The 18,479-nt window shown below is 51.8% G+C and overlaps 1 protein-coding gene across 1 annotated transcript in view; it reads right to left on the minus strand.

Annotated features, from left to right (window-relative positions):
* YME1L1 (YME1 like 1 ATPase) overlaps window positions 1-18,479 on the minus strand; it is a 171,705-nt gene that overhangs the window by 101,371 nt on the left and 51,855 nt on the right. The window contains exons 6-7 of the mRNA XM_075315530.1: window positions 13,580-13,730; window positions 11,896-11,979 (exon numbers count right to left, since the gene is read on the minus strand). Of these exons, the coding sequence (XP_075171645.1) occupies window positions 11,896-11,979; window positions 13,580-13,730 (235 nt within the window). The remainder of the gene's footprint in view (window positions 1-11,895; window positions 11,980-13,579; window positions 13,731-18,479) is intronic.

An 18,479-nucleotide genomic window follows, 5' to 3' on the forward strand; every position in this document is an offset into this window, starting at 1 on the left:
AGAAGAACTGTAGGTTTCAAGAATTGGTTCCTCGATCCCCCGAGCCAGGGTGGATTCAGAAGCTTGCGACTGTTTACGCCGACCAGCGACAAGGACAAAGAGTGCATCCGGGTGGCGCAGGAGCGCCATGCGGGAAGTAGAACCTGAGTGCTCTCACCAGAACCAACAGATGCAAATCCTTCTGAAATTGATGGACTGGACGAGGACACAAAGAAGGTGAGGTGATATCCTGATTGATATGAAAGTGGGATACCACCTTAGGGAGAAATTCCGGAATCGGACGCAGAACTACCCTGTCCTGGTGAAGGACCAGGAAGGGAGATTTGTATGAGAGCGTTGCTAGCTCGGAAACTCTCCTAAGAGACGAGACCGTTACTAGAAGGCCACTTCCCGAGAAAAGCGGGAAGGGAGACCTCTTTCAAAGGCTCGAAAGGCGGCATCTGGAGAGCAATTAGAACCTTGTTCAGATCCCAGGGCTCTAACGGCCGCCTGTACGGAGTGCTGAGAAGACAAACTCCCCGTAGGAACGTGCGTACCTGAGGAAGTCGTTTCTGAAAAACTACAGATAGCGCTGAGACTTGTCCCTGAAGGGAACTGAGCGACAACCCTTTTTCCAACCTAGATTGCAGGAAGGAAGGAAACATAGACGATGCAACCGGCCAGGGAGAAACACCCTGCGCCGAGCACCGAGATAAGAATATCTTCCACGTCCTGTGGTCAATCTTGGCGGACGTTGGTATGCTAGCCTGTCTCATGGTGGCAACCACGTCCTGAGGTAACCCTGACGACACTAGGTTCCAGGACTCAATGCCACACCATCAGGTTGAGGGCCGTAGAATTCAAATGGAAGAATGGCCCTTGAGACAGCCAGTCTGATTGGTCTGGTAGTGCCCCCGGTTAGCCTACCGTGAGGCACCACAGAACCGGGAACCACAACACCCTCGGCCAATCTGTAGCAACGAGGATGGCGCGGCCGCAGTCGGTCCTGATCTAACGCAGCACTCTGGGCAACAATGCTAGAGGTGGCACATAAGGTAGCTGGAACTGCGACCAATGCTGAACTAAGGCGTCTGCCGCCAGAGCTCGATGATTGTGAAACCGTGCCATGAAGCTGGCACATTGTTGTTGTGCCGTGACGCCATTAGATCGACGTCCGGCCTCTGTCAGCGGCGCCAGATCTCCTGAAACCCGTCCGGGTGAAGAGACCATACCCTTTCGGCCACACCCCGGCGACTTAGGAAGTCAGCTTCCTAGTTTTCCACGCCTGGGATGTGAACTGTGGATATGGTGGATGCCGTGTCTTCCACCCACATCAGAACCTGCCGGACTTCCTGGAAGGCTTGCCGGTTGCGCGTTCTTCCTTGGTGGTTGATGTATGCCACCGCTGTGGAGTTGTCCGACTGAAGTCGGATTTGCTTGCTTTCCAGCTGCTGTTGGAAGGTTTGTAGGGCAAGATACACTGCTCTGTGTTCAAGAGCATTGATCTGAAGGGTGGACTCTTGCTGAGTCCACGTACCCTGAGCGCTGTGGTGGAGAAAAACTGCTCCCCACCCTGATGTCGGAACTATCGCCCAGGATGGGGATAGGAAGGACCTTCTTTTTGACCATGAGGTGGGAAGAAGCCACCACCGTAGAGAGTCCTTGGCCGCCTGAGAAAGAAAGACGACTGTTGAGGGAGGTCGACTCCCCGTCCCATTGGCGGAGAATGTCACATTGTAGTGGACGCAGATGAAACTGCGCGAAAAGAACTGCCTCCATTGCTACTATCTTACGTAGGAAGTGCATGAGGCGTCTCAATGTGTGCGACTGGTTCTTAAAGAAGAGATTGCAGCCCGTAGTGAATGCTGTTTGTCTAGCGGAAGCTTCACTATCGCTGAGAGAGTATGAAACTCCATGCCTAGATATGTTCGCGATAGGGTCGGGGTCGGATCTGACTTTAAAAAGTTGATGATCCACCCAAAACTCTAGAGAGTCTCCAGCGCAACGTTCGGGCAGTGTCGGCATGTTTCCTAAGAGAGTGCCTTGACAAGTAGATCGTCTAAATATGGGATCACAGAGTGACCCTGAGAGTGCAGGACTGTGACTACTGCTGCCCTGACCTTGGCGAAGACCAGTGGGACTGTCGCTAGCCGGAAGGTAGAGCTACGAACAGAAGGTGTTCGTCTCCTAAAACGAAGCGTAGAAACGCTAGTGCTCTGGATCAATCGGCACGTGTGGATAAGCATCCTTGATGCCTAATGATGCTAGGAAATCTCCTTGGGACATTGAGGCGATGACATGGCGGAGGGATTCCATCCGGAACCGCCTGGTGTCCACGAGCTTGCTGAGCAGTTTTAGATCCAGAACGGGACGGAACGGCCCGTTCTTATAGGCACCGCAAATAATTTGGGGTAAAAACCGTGACCTTGTTCCTGAAGAGGAACGGGGGTCATCACTCTTTCTGCCTATAGAGTGCACCCTGTTTGCAGAAGAGCAGCGGCTCGGCCGGGAGGTGGAGAAGTCCTGAAGAATCGAGTTGGAGGACGAGAAGTGAGCTCTATCCTGTACCCGTGAGACAGAATGTCTCACACCCAACGGTCATTGACCTATGGCAGCTAAATATCGCCAAGGCGGGAGAGCCTGCTACCGACCGAGGATGCGGAGAGAGGAGGCCGCAAGACATGAGGAAGCCGCCTTGGAAGCGGGTTTTCAGACTGTCTCTTTTTTGGGCGTGACTGAGCCCGCCAAGAATCTGAGCTCCTCTGATCCTTTTGAGTCCACATTGGACGAGGAAAAATGGGACCTGGCCGAGCCTCGAAAAGACCGAAACCCCGACTGCCTCCTGCTCTGTTGGGGTTTGTTGTGTCCGGGCTGAGGAAAGGATGAATCCTTACCCCTGGACTGTTTAATGGTTACATCCAAACGCTCACCAAACAGTTGGTCAGCAGAAAAGGCAACTGGTTAAGCACCCTTTTTTGGAAGCAGAATCTGCCGTCCATTCACTTAACGAGCAGACCAGGCTCTGCTTAAAAACACGGAGTAGCGGAGGCTACTGCCGCACGGTTCGCAGAGTCTAGGGCAACCTGACTCGCGTAAGAAACAAATGCAGACATTTGAGAGGTTAAGGATGCCACCTGCGGCACAGATGTACGTGTAACCGTGTCAATCTGTGTAAGACAAGCTGAAATAGCTTGGAGTGCCCCAAGGGTGAGAATGCTGGAGCCAACGGTGCGCCGACAGCCTCATAGATGGATTTAGACCAGAGATCCATCTGTCTGTCAGTGGCATCTTTAAGTGCAGCTCCATCTCCCACTGCAACTATGGATCTAGCTACAAGCCTGGAGATTGGAGGATGCCGCTTGGGACACTGGGTCCAGTCCTTGACCACGTCAGGGGGCAGGGATAACGTGTATCCTAAGCCGTTTGGAGAAGCGCATATCTGGATAAGTGTGGTGTTCCTGGACTGCCTCTCTGAAGGCAGAGTGGTCCAGAAAAATACGTGAAGCTGACTCCTCCACTGGAGGAGCTGGGTGAGAAATAACCAACATTCTATTGATGGACGCTATAAGATTATTCACTATGGCGTCACCATTAGGTGTATCCAGATTGAGAGCGGTCTCAGGATCAGAATCCTGAGCCGCTACTTCCGCCTCATTACACAGAGAGTCCTTCTGCTAGGACCCTGATGAAACCGAGGGCCGCTCATAGTGAGCCCGCTTAGGCCGTCTGGGACTGACGTCTGTGCAGAGCCGTGACTCTGGGATGCGTGTGACATTCCCGGAGCTGTTAGTTGTTCACACTGAGGGGGGCCATGGATCAATGATTCAACAGTGCCCATGTTGTGAGAGACATGTCCGGACTGCTAGGCTTCTAGTATCATAGCCCTAGTCTCAGAAAATCTGTCAGTAAATACTGCAGACACCGTCCTCATCCTCTGGCCATTAGCAGAGACTCCGGCTGAGTTGGATACAATGGGGGTCTATGTAACCTGCCGGCCGTATAGCCGTACATGCTGTAGCGGCTGCATAGAAAAACATGTGGTTCTGCACCTTTGTTTTACACAGAGAATATGCTGATAACTCCTCCGCACAATCCAGGAGGGTATATACAACGTGCGACCAAACAGTGCAATGTATATAGTAGAAGCATATCTATAAGTGCACTTCTGCACTAGTGGGGTTAGCACCACAGGTGCTGTTTAACGCCTGTTGCAGCGATTGTGTGTGCCAAGGTCTTCCACACTTGTCTCTGTATCGTACAGAAAACTGACACTAATGGCTGCCGGCGTCCTGTATAGAGAAGGAAGCCGTGGGCGTGCCTGAGAAAGTGCGGGAATCCGGTTTCACAGTGCACACAGTGAGAGGGGTGGAGTATGCAAAACATACTCCAGCTCTCAGCGCTGCTGTGCTATGCAGCGTCACGCCCCTACCCTGACTGTCAGGGCTGTGGGCGGTAACGAAGGGAGACTAGGCCCAGAAGCCGGGGACTCGAGTTAATAAGCGCGGCCGGCATATCAGTGCTGGCCGGCGCGGAAGTCCCCGGCGCACCACAACTCCCAGCGGCGCCTTAAATAAAAACGGCAGCGGCGTTAGCGCGGTAGTCACCCAATACACTAACACACCCAGCAACGCTGTGGTGTGCGATGGCACTAGTGCGGACAGCGCCGCTGTCCCTGGCGCACTAACACACCCAGCAGTGCTGCCGTGTGTCTGCGCGGTCCCCACAGGGACACCGAGTACCTCCATGTAGCAGGGCCATGTCCCTGAAGATACTCCGCTCCATGTCCAGCAGTACCAGGGGCTGTGGATGGAGCACGGCCTCAGTGCCTGGAGACCGATAGAATCCCACTTCACCCAGAGCCCTGTAAAAAGGGATGGGGAAGGAAGCAGCATGTGGGCTCCAGCCTCCGTACCCGCAATGGGTACCTCAACCTTAACAAACACCTCCGACATGAAGTGGGGTGAGAAGGGAGCATGCTGGGGGCCCTTTAGTATGGGCCCTCTTTTCTTCCATCCGACATAGTCAGCAGCTGCTGCTGACTAAACAGTGGAGCTATGCGTGGATGTGTTGCCTCCTTCGCACAAAGCACAAAACTGGTGAGCCAGTGATCCCACTGGGGGTGTATAGCCAGAAGGGGAGGGGCCTTACACTTTTAAGTGTAATACTTTGTGTGGCCTCCAGAGGCAATAGCTATACACCCAATTGTCTGGGTCTCCCAATTAGGAGCGAAAAAGAAATTTATATACTTACCTGTCTCCGGCGCTGCGGTCCCTGCCTCTGCTGTTACTTCCAGGCCTGCTCAGAAAGCTCATGCATATTCACTGCACTCACTGCAGACCCAAATGTTAACAGCAGCGCTTGAGACTGGTAAGTATAACAGCTCATGCTGTCCATGTGCTATCCAGATGTCACACGGATAGCACACGTACACACACACACAGGAGATACAGCTTTGCATGGACATGTGACGGAGGCCTTAGGGAATTTCTAAGAAGGCTTTAATACCCTAGTGCCATCAGCTTAAAGGTTAGGCTGTTTCCCTCATGGGGAAGGGGAGGAGGTAGGAAAATGTGTTTCACAGTAACACAGTAGTGAAAAGGAAAAAAGAAAAAGAATTTTGTTTACTTACCGTAAATTCTTTTTCTTATAGTTCAGTCTTGGGAGACCCAGACGTTGGGTGTTTAGCTTCTGCCTCCGGAGGACACACAAAGTACTACACCTAAAAGTGTAGCTCCTCCCTCTGAGCTTATACACCCCCTGGTGAGCCAGTCCCAGCCAGTTTAGTGCAAAAGCTGAAGGAGAATAGCCACCCACAAGTAGAACAGAGCAAGCGCCGGAACAACCGGAGACTCACTGTGCATGACAACAGCCGGTGAAAATACGCGGAACAAGGAAATTGCCAACAGGCAACAGGGAGGGTGCTGGGTCTTCCAAGACGGAACTATAAGAAAAAGAATTTACGGTAAGTAAACAAAATTCACTTTTTCTTTATCGTTCCTTTGGGAGACCCAAACCATGGGACGTTCCAAAGCAGTCCCTGGGTGGGAAATAAACAGAAAAACTAAGAAGTAGGCAGAACCTAACTTCACAAATCGGCGACCGCCGCCTGAAGGATGCGTCTGCCCAAGCTCGCATCTGCCGAAGCATGAGCATGCACTTGGTCGTGCTTCGAGAAGGTATGCAGGCTAGCCCAAGTGGCAGCCTGACAGACTTGTTGAGCCGTAGCCTGGTGCCTAAAAGCCCAAGAGGCACCGACAGCTCTGGTCGAGTGTGCTTTCATCCCCGGCGGGGGAGGCGCCTGTGTACTCTGGTAGGCGTCCGAAATGGTCGACCTAATCCAACGGGCTAAGGTCGGCTTAGAAGCAGGGAGGCCCTTGCGCCGACCTGTAGTTAGCACAAAAAGAGAGGTGCACCGCCTAAGCGCAGCGGTGCGAGACACATAGATCCGGAGAGCACGCACCAGATCCAGAGTATGTAGAGCTTTTTCAAAGCGATGAACAGGGGCCGGACAGAAGGAAGGTAAGAATGTCCTGGTTAAGGTGGAAGGAAGAGACCACCTTAGGAAGAAAGTCCGGAGTCGTACGGAGAACCACCTTGTCTTGATGAAAGACTAAAAAAGGTGACTCCGAGGAGAGCGCAGCCAAATCAGAGACTCTCCTGAGAGACGTTATGGCAACCAGAAAGGCCACTTTCTGTGAAAGACGATACAAAGAAACCTCCCTAAGAGGCTCAAAGGGGGGTTTCTGCAAGACCGTGAGAACCAAGTTAAGGTCCCAGGGGTCCAAGGGCCGCCGGTAAGGCGGAATGATGTGAGATGCGCCCTGCATGAAGGTGCGGACCTGAGCCAGCCGAGCGAGACGCCGCTGGAACAGAACTGACAGAGCCGAAACTTGTCCCTTGAGAGAGTTGAGGGACAGTCCTAGCTGCAGACCGGACTGTAGAAAAGACAGAAGAGTCGGCAAGGAAAATGGCCAAGGAGGATGGCCGGTAGAGAGACACCAGGACAGGAAAATTTTCCAAGTCCTGTGATAGATCTTAGCGGAGGAAGACTTACGGGCCCGAGTCATAGTGGAGATGACTTCAGGGGGATACCAGAAGCCGTCAAAATCCAGGACTCAAGAGCCACGCCGTCAATTTGAGGGCCGCAGAATTTGGGCGGAAAAACGGACCTTGCGAGAGTAGATCTGGACGGTCCGGGAGATGCCGCGGCATCTCTACGGACAGTTGGAGCAGGTCCGGATACCAAGCTCGCCTGGGCCAGTCCGGCGCAATGAGGATGACTCGACGACCCTCCATTCTGATCTTGCGCAGGACTCTGGGCAAGAGAGTTAGAGGGGGAAACGCGTAGGACAGACGAAACTGGGACCAGTCCTGAACCAGAGCGTCTGCGGTGAAGGCCTGAGGATCGTGGGAGCGAGCCACGTAAACAGGAACTTTGTTGTTGTGACGGGATGCCATTAGGTCCACGTCCGGAGTGCCCCATTTGCAGCAGATCGACTGAAATACTGCCGGGTGCAGGGACCACTCGCCACCGTCCACGCTTTGAAGGCTGAGATAATCTGCCTCCCAGTTGTCCACGCCTGGGATGTGGACTGCGGATATGGTGGACCTGGAGTCTTCCGCCCATTGAAGAATGCGTTGTACCTCCATCGCCAGGCGGCTGCGTGTCCCGCCTTGATGGTTGATATAGGCAACCACTGTCGCGTTGTCTGACTGGACTCGAATGTGCCTGCCCGCCAGCAGGTGGTGAAATGCTAGGAGAGCTAGAAGCACGGCTCTGGTTTCCAGCACATTGATTTAAAGGGCTGACTCGGACGGAGTCCAAGTGCCCTGTGCTCTGTGGTGGAGACATACCGCTCCCCAGCCGGATAGACTGGCATCCGTTGTGAGAATCACCCAGGACGGGGCCAGGAAGGAGCGCCCTTGGGACAGGGAGAGGGGCCAAAGCCACCACTGAAGAGAGCTCCTGGTCCGTGGCGACAGAGCCACTAACTTGTGTAAGGAGGAAGGCCGCTTGTCCCAACAGCGGAGAATGTCCAGCTGCAGGGGGCGCAGATGGAACTGGGCAAAGGGAACAGCCTCCATGGATGCCACCATTAGACCCAGCACCTGCATCAGATGCCTGAGGGTATAACGGCGGGGCCTCAGGAGAGAGCGCACCGCTAACTGGAGTGACAGCTGTTTGTTTAAGGGCAACTTCACAAGTGCCGGCAAAGTCTCGAACTGCATGCCTAGGTACGTGAGACTCTGGGTCGGAGTCAGAGTGGATTTGGGAAGATTGACAAGCCACCCGAATTGGGCTAGAGTGGTGAGAGTGAGCGAGACACTCCGCTGACAGTCTGCACTGGATGAAGCCTTGACTAGAAGGTCGTCCAGGTAAGGAATCACTGCCAACCCCTGGAGGTGCAGAACCGCAATCACTGCTGCCATGACCTTGGTGAATACCCGAGGGGCCGTGGCTAACCCGAAGGGGAGAGCCACGAATTGGAAATGATCTTCTCCGATTGCAAAGCGTAGCCAACGCTGGTGTGAAACTGCAATTGGCACATGCAGATAGGCATCTCTGATGTCGATGGACGCCAGGAAATCCCCTTGAGTCATTGAGGCAATGACTGATCGCAGAGACTCCATGCGAAAGTGCCGCACCCGAACATGCTTGTTGAGAAGCTTGAGATCCAGGATGGGCCGGAAGGTACCGTCCTTTTTGGGAACTAGGAAGAGGTTTGAGTAAAAACCTCTGAACCGTTCCCAGGCGGGAACTGGTACAATTACTCCGTTGGCCTGCAAGGCTGCCACAGCCTGTGAGAAGGCGACAGCCTTGGAGCAGGGGGGAGTTGAGAGAAAAAAACTGTTTGGCGGGCTGGAAGAGAATTCTATCCTGTAGCCGTGAGAAATGATATCTCTCACCCACTGATCGGAGACTTGTTGAAACCAAGCGTCGCCAAAGTGGGAGAGCCTGCCACCGACTAAGGACGTTGCTGGAGCGGGCAGAGAGTCACGAGGAGGCTGCCTTAGTGGCAGGACCTCCTGCGGTCTTCTGTGGACACGCTTTGGGGCGCCAGTTGGATTTCTGGTCCTTAGCTGAGTTAGCGGACGAGGCGGAGGGCTTAGAGGACGACCAGTTGGAGGAACGAAAGGAGCGAAACCTCGACTGATTCCTACCCTGGGCAGGTTTCCTGGTCTTGGTTTGTGGCATGGAAGTACTCTTCCCGCCAGTAGCTTCTTTAATAATTTCATCCAGCTGTTCACCGAACAGCCGGGAACCAGCAAAAGGGAGCCCAGCAAGGTACTTCTTTGAAGAAGCATCTGCCTTCCACTCTCGAAGCCACAAGATCCTGCGGATAACGAGGGAATTAGCCGAAGCCACCGCAGTGCGGTGAGAAGCCTCTAGCATGGCAGACATGGCATAAGATGAAAAAGCTGAAGCTTGAGAAGTTAAGGCAACCATCTCAGGCATAGATTCCCTGGTGAGGGAATGCATCTCCTCTAAAGAAGCAGAGATGGCTTTGAGAGCACACACTGCTGCAAAAGTTGGGGAAAACGCGGCCCCCGCCGCTTCATACACGGATTTGGCCAGAAGGTCAATCTGACGGTCAGTGGCATCCCTAAGGGAAGTGCCATCAGCCACCGACACAACGGTCCGGGCTGAGAGCCTAGACACCGGAAGGTCTACCTTTGGGGAGTGAGCCCACTCCTTGACCACCTCAGGTGGAAAGGGAAAACGATCATCAGAACCACGCTTTGGGAAGCGTTTGTCAGAACAGGCCCTGGGTTTGGTCACAGCGGCCTGAAAACTGGAGTGATTAAAGAACACACTCTTTGCTCTCTTAGGCAAGGTAAACTGGTGCTTTTCTGCCAGAGAGGGTTGCTCCTCTGATACTGGCGGATTGAGATCCAGTACAGAATTAATGGAAGCAATCAAATCACTAAGTTCTGAGTCACCCTCGGAAAGGTCAATGGGGCACATGGAGTTAGCCTCCGAGCCCCCTGTAAAGGCATCCTCCTCATCCTGCGAGTCAGCTCTTGAATCAGAACCGTGGGATGAGGAGGGAGGGGAAACCCTGCGGCGCCTCTTAGGAGGACGGGGTCTGTGCCCTGATGATGAATCCTCTGTGAGCTCCAGTGGACGGAGGTCAGATGATAGAGATCCTAAAGGACCCTTAGCAAGAGCATTAGAGGCACCCTGTGAAGGGGGCTGATGCATGTTCAGCAAAGTCCTGGACAGAAGTCCCATGGACTCAGCAAATGACTGTGAGATAGACCTAGAGAAGGACTCTACCCAGGCCGGGGGTTCAGCCACAGGTGCAGAAGCAGCCTGAGAGACCACTGGGAGTGAGACTCCAGGCTGTGGCACCTCCAAGTTAGAGCAGACATCACAATGTGGATAGGTGCTCGGTTCAGGCAGCAGGAGCTTACATGCAGCGCATACAGTATAAAGCTTTGGAGCCTTGCTCCTCGTGTAAGACATGCTGCTGGAGTGGGACAGCTTCTACAAAGAAAATGAACCCCAAGGAGTATATACAGAGGTCCACAACCAGAGACCGGCTGTGGCTTACCAGACCGCTGGAAACGGTGTTATGTGCCCTCCAGATCCCGAAGCCCGGACCCCCCAATGCGCAGCACCTCAGCAGGGATGCAGAGTGCAGAACGGCCCAGCGCAGAGTGAACCCTGTGCAAGAAAATGGCCGCCGTAACGAAGAGAGGGGGCGGGACAGGGTTCGTCCCTGTAGGTAAGTGGGATCTGGAGGGCCATAGAGACCTGCAGGGGGCAAGTCACGCACAAGCAGTGGGGAGTGTCCCTCCCCTGTGCAGGACGGCCGCCGGGAGGAGCCGTGCCTGTACCTCTGCATGAGTGACATGCGAAGGCAGGTTACAGAAACTAGGCCTCCGGCGAAGCCGGGGCCTAAATTTGAGCAGCGAGGCCAACGCGCAGGCACCATCGGCGCGGTTCTCGGGCGAAAGCCAGAGAACCCGCCGGAAATGCCAAAAACAAGTACAGCAAACACACTCTCCCCATACAATAAAGGACAGGGACCCCCAACATATGAACGTCTCACGTACTTAGCTGCTGAGACGCAGGGCCAGGTCCTTGGGGATGAGTGCTCCGGTCCAGCAGAGTCCTGAAGGGGCTGTGGACGGAGACCGGTCTCCTGGCCAGGTATGGAGACCGCGCTGGCTCCCACTTCAATCCAGAGCCCAGGAGTGATGGTGAAGGAGCACGGCATGTAAGGCTCCAGCCTTGGAAATCAACCTTACAACACCACCGACACAGTGGGGTGAGAAGGGACATGCCGGGAGTCCAGACGTGGACCCGCACTTTCCAAAAAAACAAAAAATCATATGAGAATGCATGTGTGGATGTATGCCTCCTGAACACAAAGCGATAAACTGGCTGGGACTGGCTCACCAGGGGGTGTATAAGCTCAGAGGGAGGAGCTACACTTTTAGGTGTAGTACTTTGTGTGTCCTCCGGAGGCAGAAGCTAAACACCCAAGGTCTGGGTCTCCCAAAGGAACGATAAAGAAAAAAGGAAAAAGAAAAAGAAAAAGAAAAAAGGAAAAAGGAAAAAGGAAAAAAAAAAAAAAAAAAAAAGGAAAAAAACATTGATGGTTTTTCTGGATCCTTTATATTGATGACCCACTGGTAGGATTGATAATATCAGATTGGCAGGCCTGACTTCCAGCACCTGCACCGATCCACCACTTCGGAAGTGTCACAGCTCTGTACATTGGCTCTCAGTAGTATTGCAAGCCATCTCAATTAATTTAGAAGACACCTTGTAATATTTATGTTGTTAAAAACGCCTTAAAATATTTTTGTTTAGTATACAAAAGTTAATAAAAATCAAAAATTATATCAAAAGTTTATAAAGTCACAAAGGTTTTAATAAAGATTTTATTTTTAATTGTATCCCACCTGATAAAAATGGGGTTTTCGATAAACCATAGATGCCCAGTAACAGCACGGCCAGTAGGATGTAGCGGGTCCTTTTCAGCGATTCTAAAAAGAGAGACATTAAAATTTCCTAATTTAAATGTCGTCAATAAAAGAAAGAGAAGACTCGGGAAGCCTAAGATAGAGAAGGGTTAAATAACCACTAGAGCGTTTTGTTTTTTTATCATGTGCATGATATTATACCACCTGATGGCAATTGTGGTAAATGCTAATTATTTAACGCAAAAAATACTACAAATTCATTTAAAAGGGAATCTGTCAGCAGGCTTTTGCTGTATAAGCTGAAGCCAGCATTCTGTAAGGGTTAAGACAGAAAGTTCAGCCGTGCCTGTGTTGTCACAGTCCGATCTTTTGTTTATTTTCTATGTTTGTTTTTGGAGCCGAACTCTAATTGCTGTGGCTAGATGGCTCATGCCATGTTATCCAGCACGCCGCCTCCTCTGATTGACACCTCACAGTCAATGTGCAGTCTCTATAGAGAGCCTGGTGTTGGCGGAGACAGTTCTGTGTATTCAGCTACACGACTAAAGCTAAAAATGCAGATTGTGTCAGAACGGCTGCACCCAGTAATCTAAGTGATACTTGGTTAGATTCAGGATCTCTTTGCCTATGTCATGCTGCTCTCAGAGGAGCAAAAACCTGCTGACACATTTCCTTTTAAAAAAAAAAAATATATATATTTTTTTACTTTAAATTCATCTGTCAGCAGAATGTTAAATGTGTATCTGAGTTATAACTTGTTATCTCTTATTCAAAGGATGGTTGATACCGTATTTTCCAGCGTATAAGACGACTGGGAGTATAAAACGACCCCCAACTTTTCCAGTTAAATGTCCCCATTGTATAGTAATGTCCTCCTGCTGGTTCCCTTCTGTCCCCTATTATGCCGTTGTTTACACACAACAGATACTCACCTATTCTCCGTTCCAGCGGTGCCTCAGCTGCTTCCTGTAGTCCGCAGGCACACAGACCCATCCGCGATAGGGTCCAGTGCACGGAGCGGTCGCTGCAGGATGTTGTCATGGCTTTACTGAAGTTGAATGGTTTACTGCGCCACAAAGCATTCAACTGCAGTAAAGCCACGACGACATCCTGCAGTAGACGCTATCATGGAGAGGTCTGTGTGCCTGGGAACTGGAAGAAACAGCTGGAGGCACCGTGGGAACGGAGGAGAGGTGAGAATATCTTTTATTGTGTGTAAACAATGGCAGTAAAGCCATGACGGCACCGTGCACCGCCGTATAAGCCGACACCTGGCGTATAAGACGACCCCTGACTTTTGAGAAGATTTTCAGGGGTTAAAATGTAGTCTTATACACCGGAAAATACGGTGATTGCAAGATTATGAAGGGGTAGGAGACATCTCACTGCCGGAGCAGGGACACCATGTCACACAGTCAAATGAAGCAACAGCCTCTTCATACAAAATCCTGGGGACAGAGAGCAGTCCTCGACTTCTTGAGGCAATGACTTTCAGAGGAGCTGCAGTACAAATTTCAAAGGGGGACAAAGGAGCCCCCTTTTGGTTTTTATTGGCGGCCTAATGGTCAGACTCCCACTGATCTAACAGTTATTATCCATCTTGTGGATAGGTGAAAATTCACTGAACCCGGAATACCACTATAAACGCCTGTCATTTCCATACCAGTGGTCCTCTGGGTGAGAGCTTGCGCTTTCAGGAAACCTTCTGCAAACCCATTCTTAAAAGCATCCTGTTGTCCTTCTGGAACATTCTTATTTTTAACTATCTTCTCCAGGTTTTCAACGTCTGGGACCCGATCTCTCATCAAGAATCCCTATATAAAAAAACATAAATAAATTAAAAAAAAAAAATGAAGTAAAAACTAAACACATTTTCTTACTCAAAATATGCAATAAAACACTTAGATTAACCATTAAATAACTAAGCACATTTAGGACTTAGTATTTTAGCTACACATTTGTATTGTTTTATTTATTTTTTTATTGAAGGGACGGTATGAGATATCTCTTATGAAAGTTATGAAAAGTTGTCGTTTTCACACATACGATGCTTCAGACCTGCCAAAATCATGGTGGTATTTTCATTCTTTGTATCTGTGTGACAACATTTGTTTACGCCAACAAGGAAAAAAAAAAAAAGAGAAAAAAAAAAAGATTTTTTTTTTACTTACCGTAAATTCTTTTTCTTATAGTTCCGTATTGGGAGACCCAGACCATAGGTGTTTAGCTTCTGCCTCCGGAGGACACACAAAGTACTACACTTAAAAGTGTAGCTCCTCCCTCTGAGCTTATACACCCCCTGGAGAACCAGATCTAGCCAGTTTAGTGCAAAAGCTGAAGGAGAATAGCCACCCACAAGTAGAACCGGAACAACCGGAGACTGTCCACGACAACAGCCGGTGATAACACACGGAACAAGAAAATTGCCAACAGGCAACAGGGAGGGAGCTGGGTCTCCCAATACGGAACTATAAGAAAAGGAATTTACGGTAAGTAAACAAAATTCTCTTTCTTTATCGTTCCTATGGGAGACTCAGACATTGGGACGTCTCAAAGCTGTCCATGGGTGGGAATAAACAGAAACTGAGAAGTAGGCGGAGCCCAACTTCACAAATGGGCGACAGCCGCCTGAAGGATGCGTCTGCCCAAGATCGCATCTGCCGAAGCATGAGCATGCACTTGGTAGTGCTTTGAAAAAAAGAGAATTTTGTTACTTACCGTAAATTCTTTTTCTTATAGTTCCGACATGGGAGACCCAGACCATGGGTGTATAGCTTCTGCCTCCGGAGGACACACAAAGTACTACACTCAAACGTGTAGCTCCTCCCTCCTAGCATATACACCCCCTGGTAGCCAGTCCTAGCCAGTTTAGTGCAAAAGCTGAAGGAGGACATCCACCCACAAGTAGAGACAGAGCAAAACCCGGAACAACCGGAACCTCTGTCTACAACAACAACAGCCGGTGAAAACACACGGAACAAGCAACCTGCCAACAGGCAACAGGGAGGGTGCTGGGTCTCTCATGTCGGAACTATAAGAAAAAGAATTTACGGTAAGTAACAAAATTCTCTTTTTCTTCATCGTTCCTTATGGGAGACCCAGACCATGGGACGTTCCAAAGCAGTCCATGGGTGGGAATAAACAGAAAAACTGAGAAGTAGGCGAAACCTTACTTCACAAATGGGCGACAGCCGCCTGAAGGATGCGTCTGCCCAAGCTCGCATCTGCCGAAGCATGAGCATGCACTTGGTAGTGCTTCGAAAAGGTATGCAGACTAATCCAAGTGGCAGTCTGACAGACCTGCTGAGCCGTAGCCTGGGCCTGAAAGCCTAAGAGGCACCGACAGCTCTGGTCAAGTGTGCCTTGATCCCCGGCGGGAGAGGCACTTGAGTACACTGGTATCGGAAATGGCCGACCTAATCCAACGAGCCAGGGTCGGCTTAGATGCCGAGAGGCCCTTACGCTGACCAGTGGTCAGCACAAAAGAGAGGTGCACCGCCTAAGAACAGCGGTGCGAGACACATAGATCCGGAGCGCCCGCACCAGATCCAGAGTATGCAACGCCTTTTCAAAGCGATGAACAGGAGCCGGACAAAAGGAAGGCAGGGAAAATGCCCCGGTTAAGGTGGAAGCAGCAACCACCTTAGGGAGAAAGTCCGGAGTCGGACGGAGAACCACCTTGTCTTGATGAAAAACCAAAAAAGGGGTGACTCCGAAGAGAGTGCAGCCAAATCAGAGACTCTCTTGAGGGAAGTTATGGCCACTAGAAAGACCACTTTCTGTGAAAAACGAAACAAAGAAACCTCCCTAAGAGGCTCAAAGGGGGGTTTCCGGAAGCCGTGAGGACCAGATTAAGGTCCCAGGGCTCCAAAGGCCGCCGGTAAGGCGGAATGATGTGAGATGCGCCCTGCATGAAGGAGCGCACCTGAGCCAGCCGGGCGATACGCCGCTGGCACAACACTGACAGAGCCGAGACCTGTCCCTTAAGGGAATAGGGATAGTCCTAGCTGCAGACCGGACTGTAGAAGGGACAGGAGGGTCGGCAAGGCCAAAAGGCCAAAGGATACTTCCGAGCTCGAGTCATAGTGGAGATGACTTCAGGAGGGATACCAGAAGTCGTCAAGATCCAGGACTCAAAAGCCACGCCGTCAATCTGAGAGCCGCAGGATTCTGGCGGAAAGACGGACCTCATGAGGGAAGGTCTGGACAGTCCGGGAGATGCCATGGCACCTCTACGGACAGACGGAGCAGGTCAGGGTACCAAGCTTGCCTGGGTCAGTCTGGAGTAATGAGAATGACCCGACGGCCCTCCTTTCTGATCTTGCGCAGGACTCTGGGCAAGAGCTAGAGGGTGAAACACGTAAGATAGACAAAGCTGGGACCAAACTTGAACCAGTGCGTCTGCCGCAAAAACCTGAGGATCGTGGAGCCACGGTTTGACGGCTGAGATAATCTGCCTCCCAGTTTTCCACGTCTGGGATGTGGGCTGCGGATATGGTGGACTAGGAGTCCTCCGTCCACTGAAGAATGCGTTGAACCTCCAACATTGCCAGGCGGCTGAGTGTCCCGCCCTGGAGGTTGATGTAGGCAAACGCTGTAGCGTTGTCTGAATGGACTCGAATGTGCCTGGCCGCCCACAGATGGTGAAAAGCTTAGAGAGCTAGAAACAGAGCTCTGATTTCCAGCACATTGATCCAGAGGGCTGATTCGGACAGAGTCCAAGTGCCCTGCGCTCCATGGTGGAGATATACTGCTCCCCAGCCGGAAAGACTAGCATCCTGGTGAGGATCACCCGGGACGGGGCCAGGAACGAGCGTCCCTGAGACAGAGGGGCCGAAGCCACCACTGAAAACGAGCCCCTGGTCTGTGGCGAAGCCACCACCCCGTGGAAGGAGGAAGTCCGCTTGTTCCAACAGCGGAAAATATCCAGCCGCAGAGGACGCAGATGGAACTGGGCAAGGGAATCGCTTCCATTGACGCCACCATCTGATCCAGCACCTGTATTAGGTGCCTGATGGAACGACGTCGACCGCCAGCGGAGGGACTGCTGCTTGACTAAGGGCAGCTTCACAAGTGCCGACAAAGTCTCGAATTGCGTCCCTGGGTACGTGAACTTCTGGGTCGAAGTCAGAGTGGACTTGGACAGAATGACAAGCCACCCGAATTGGTTAGAGTGGCGAGAGTGAGCGAGGCACTCCGCTAACAGTCTGCACTGGATGAAGCCCAGACTAGAAGGCCGTCCAGGACAAAAGGATCACTGCCAACCCCTAGAGGTGCAGGACCGCAAACACAGCTGCCCCGACCTTGAGAATACTCGAGGGGCCGTGGCTAACCCCAAGGGAAGAGCCACGAATTGGAAATGTTCCACTCCGATTGCAAAACGTAGCCAACGCTGGTGTGAAACTGCGATTGGCACATGCAGATAGGCATCTCTGATGTCGATGGATGCTAGGGAATCTCCTTGGGTCATTGATTGATCGCAGAGACTCCATGCGAAAATGCCGCACCTGAACATGCTGGAGAAGCTTGAGATCCAGGTCGGAAGGCACCGCCCTCTTCGGGGACTAGGAATAGATTTAAGCAGAAATCTCAGAACCGTTCCCAGTCGGGAACCGGTACAATTACTCCATTGGCCTGCAAGAATGCCACGGCCTGTGAGAAGGCGGCGGCCTTGGAGCAGGGGGGAGTTGACAGAAAAAATCTGTTTGGCGGGCTGGATAGAATTCTATCCTGTAGCCGTGGGAGATGGTATCCCGCACCCACTGATCGGAGACGTGTTAAAACCATACGTCGCCAAAGTGGGAGAGCCTGCCACCGACCAAGGACGTTGCTGGCGCGGCCAGATAGCCAGGAGGAGGCTGACTTAGTGGCAGCATCTCCTGCGGTCTTCTGAGGACGCGGCTTCGTGCGCCATTTGGGTTTACGATCCTTGGCTGAGCTAGTGGACGAGGCCGAGGGCTTAGAGAACGATCAGATGGAGGAACGAAACCTCGACTGATTCCTGCCCTGGACAGGTTTCCTGGTTTAGGTTTGTGGCATGGAAGAACTCTTCCCGCCAAGAGCTTCCTTAATAATTTCATCCAGTTGTTCCCGAATAGTCTGGTCCCAGCAAAAGGGAGCCCAGCAAGGAACTTCTTTAGAAGCATCTGCTTTCCACTTCCGAAGCCACAGGAGCCTGCGGATAGCGAGGAAATTAGCCGAGGCCACCGCAGTGCGGTGAGAGTCTCCAGCATGGCAGACATGGCATAGGATGAAAAGACTGAAGTCTGGAAGTTAAGGCAACCATTTCGGGCATAGAGTCCCTGTGAGGGAATGCATCTCCTCTAGAGAAGCAGAGATGGCTTTGAAAGCCCGCACTGCTGCAAAAGCTGGGGAGAACGAGGCCCCTGCCGCCTCCATACAGATTTGGCCAGAAGGACAACCTGGCGGACAGCAAAACCTTAAGTGAGGAGCCATCAGCCACTGATGCAACGGTCCGGGCTGAGAGTCTAAACACCGGAGGGATCACCTTTGGTGAATGAGCCCACTCCTTGACCACCTCTGGTGGAAAGGGAAAACTGTCA

This window comes from Anomaloglossus baeobatrachus, chromosome 6 (assembly GCF_048569485.1).
Source record: "Anomaloglossus baeobatrachus isolate aAnoBae1 chromosome 6, aAnoBae1.hap1, whole genome shotgun sequence".
Classification (NCBI taxonomy): Eukaryota; Metazoa; Chordata; class Amphibia; order Anura; family Aromobatidae; genus Anomaloglossus; species Anomaloglossus baeobatrachus.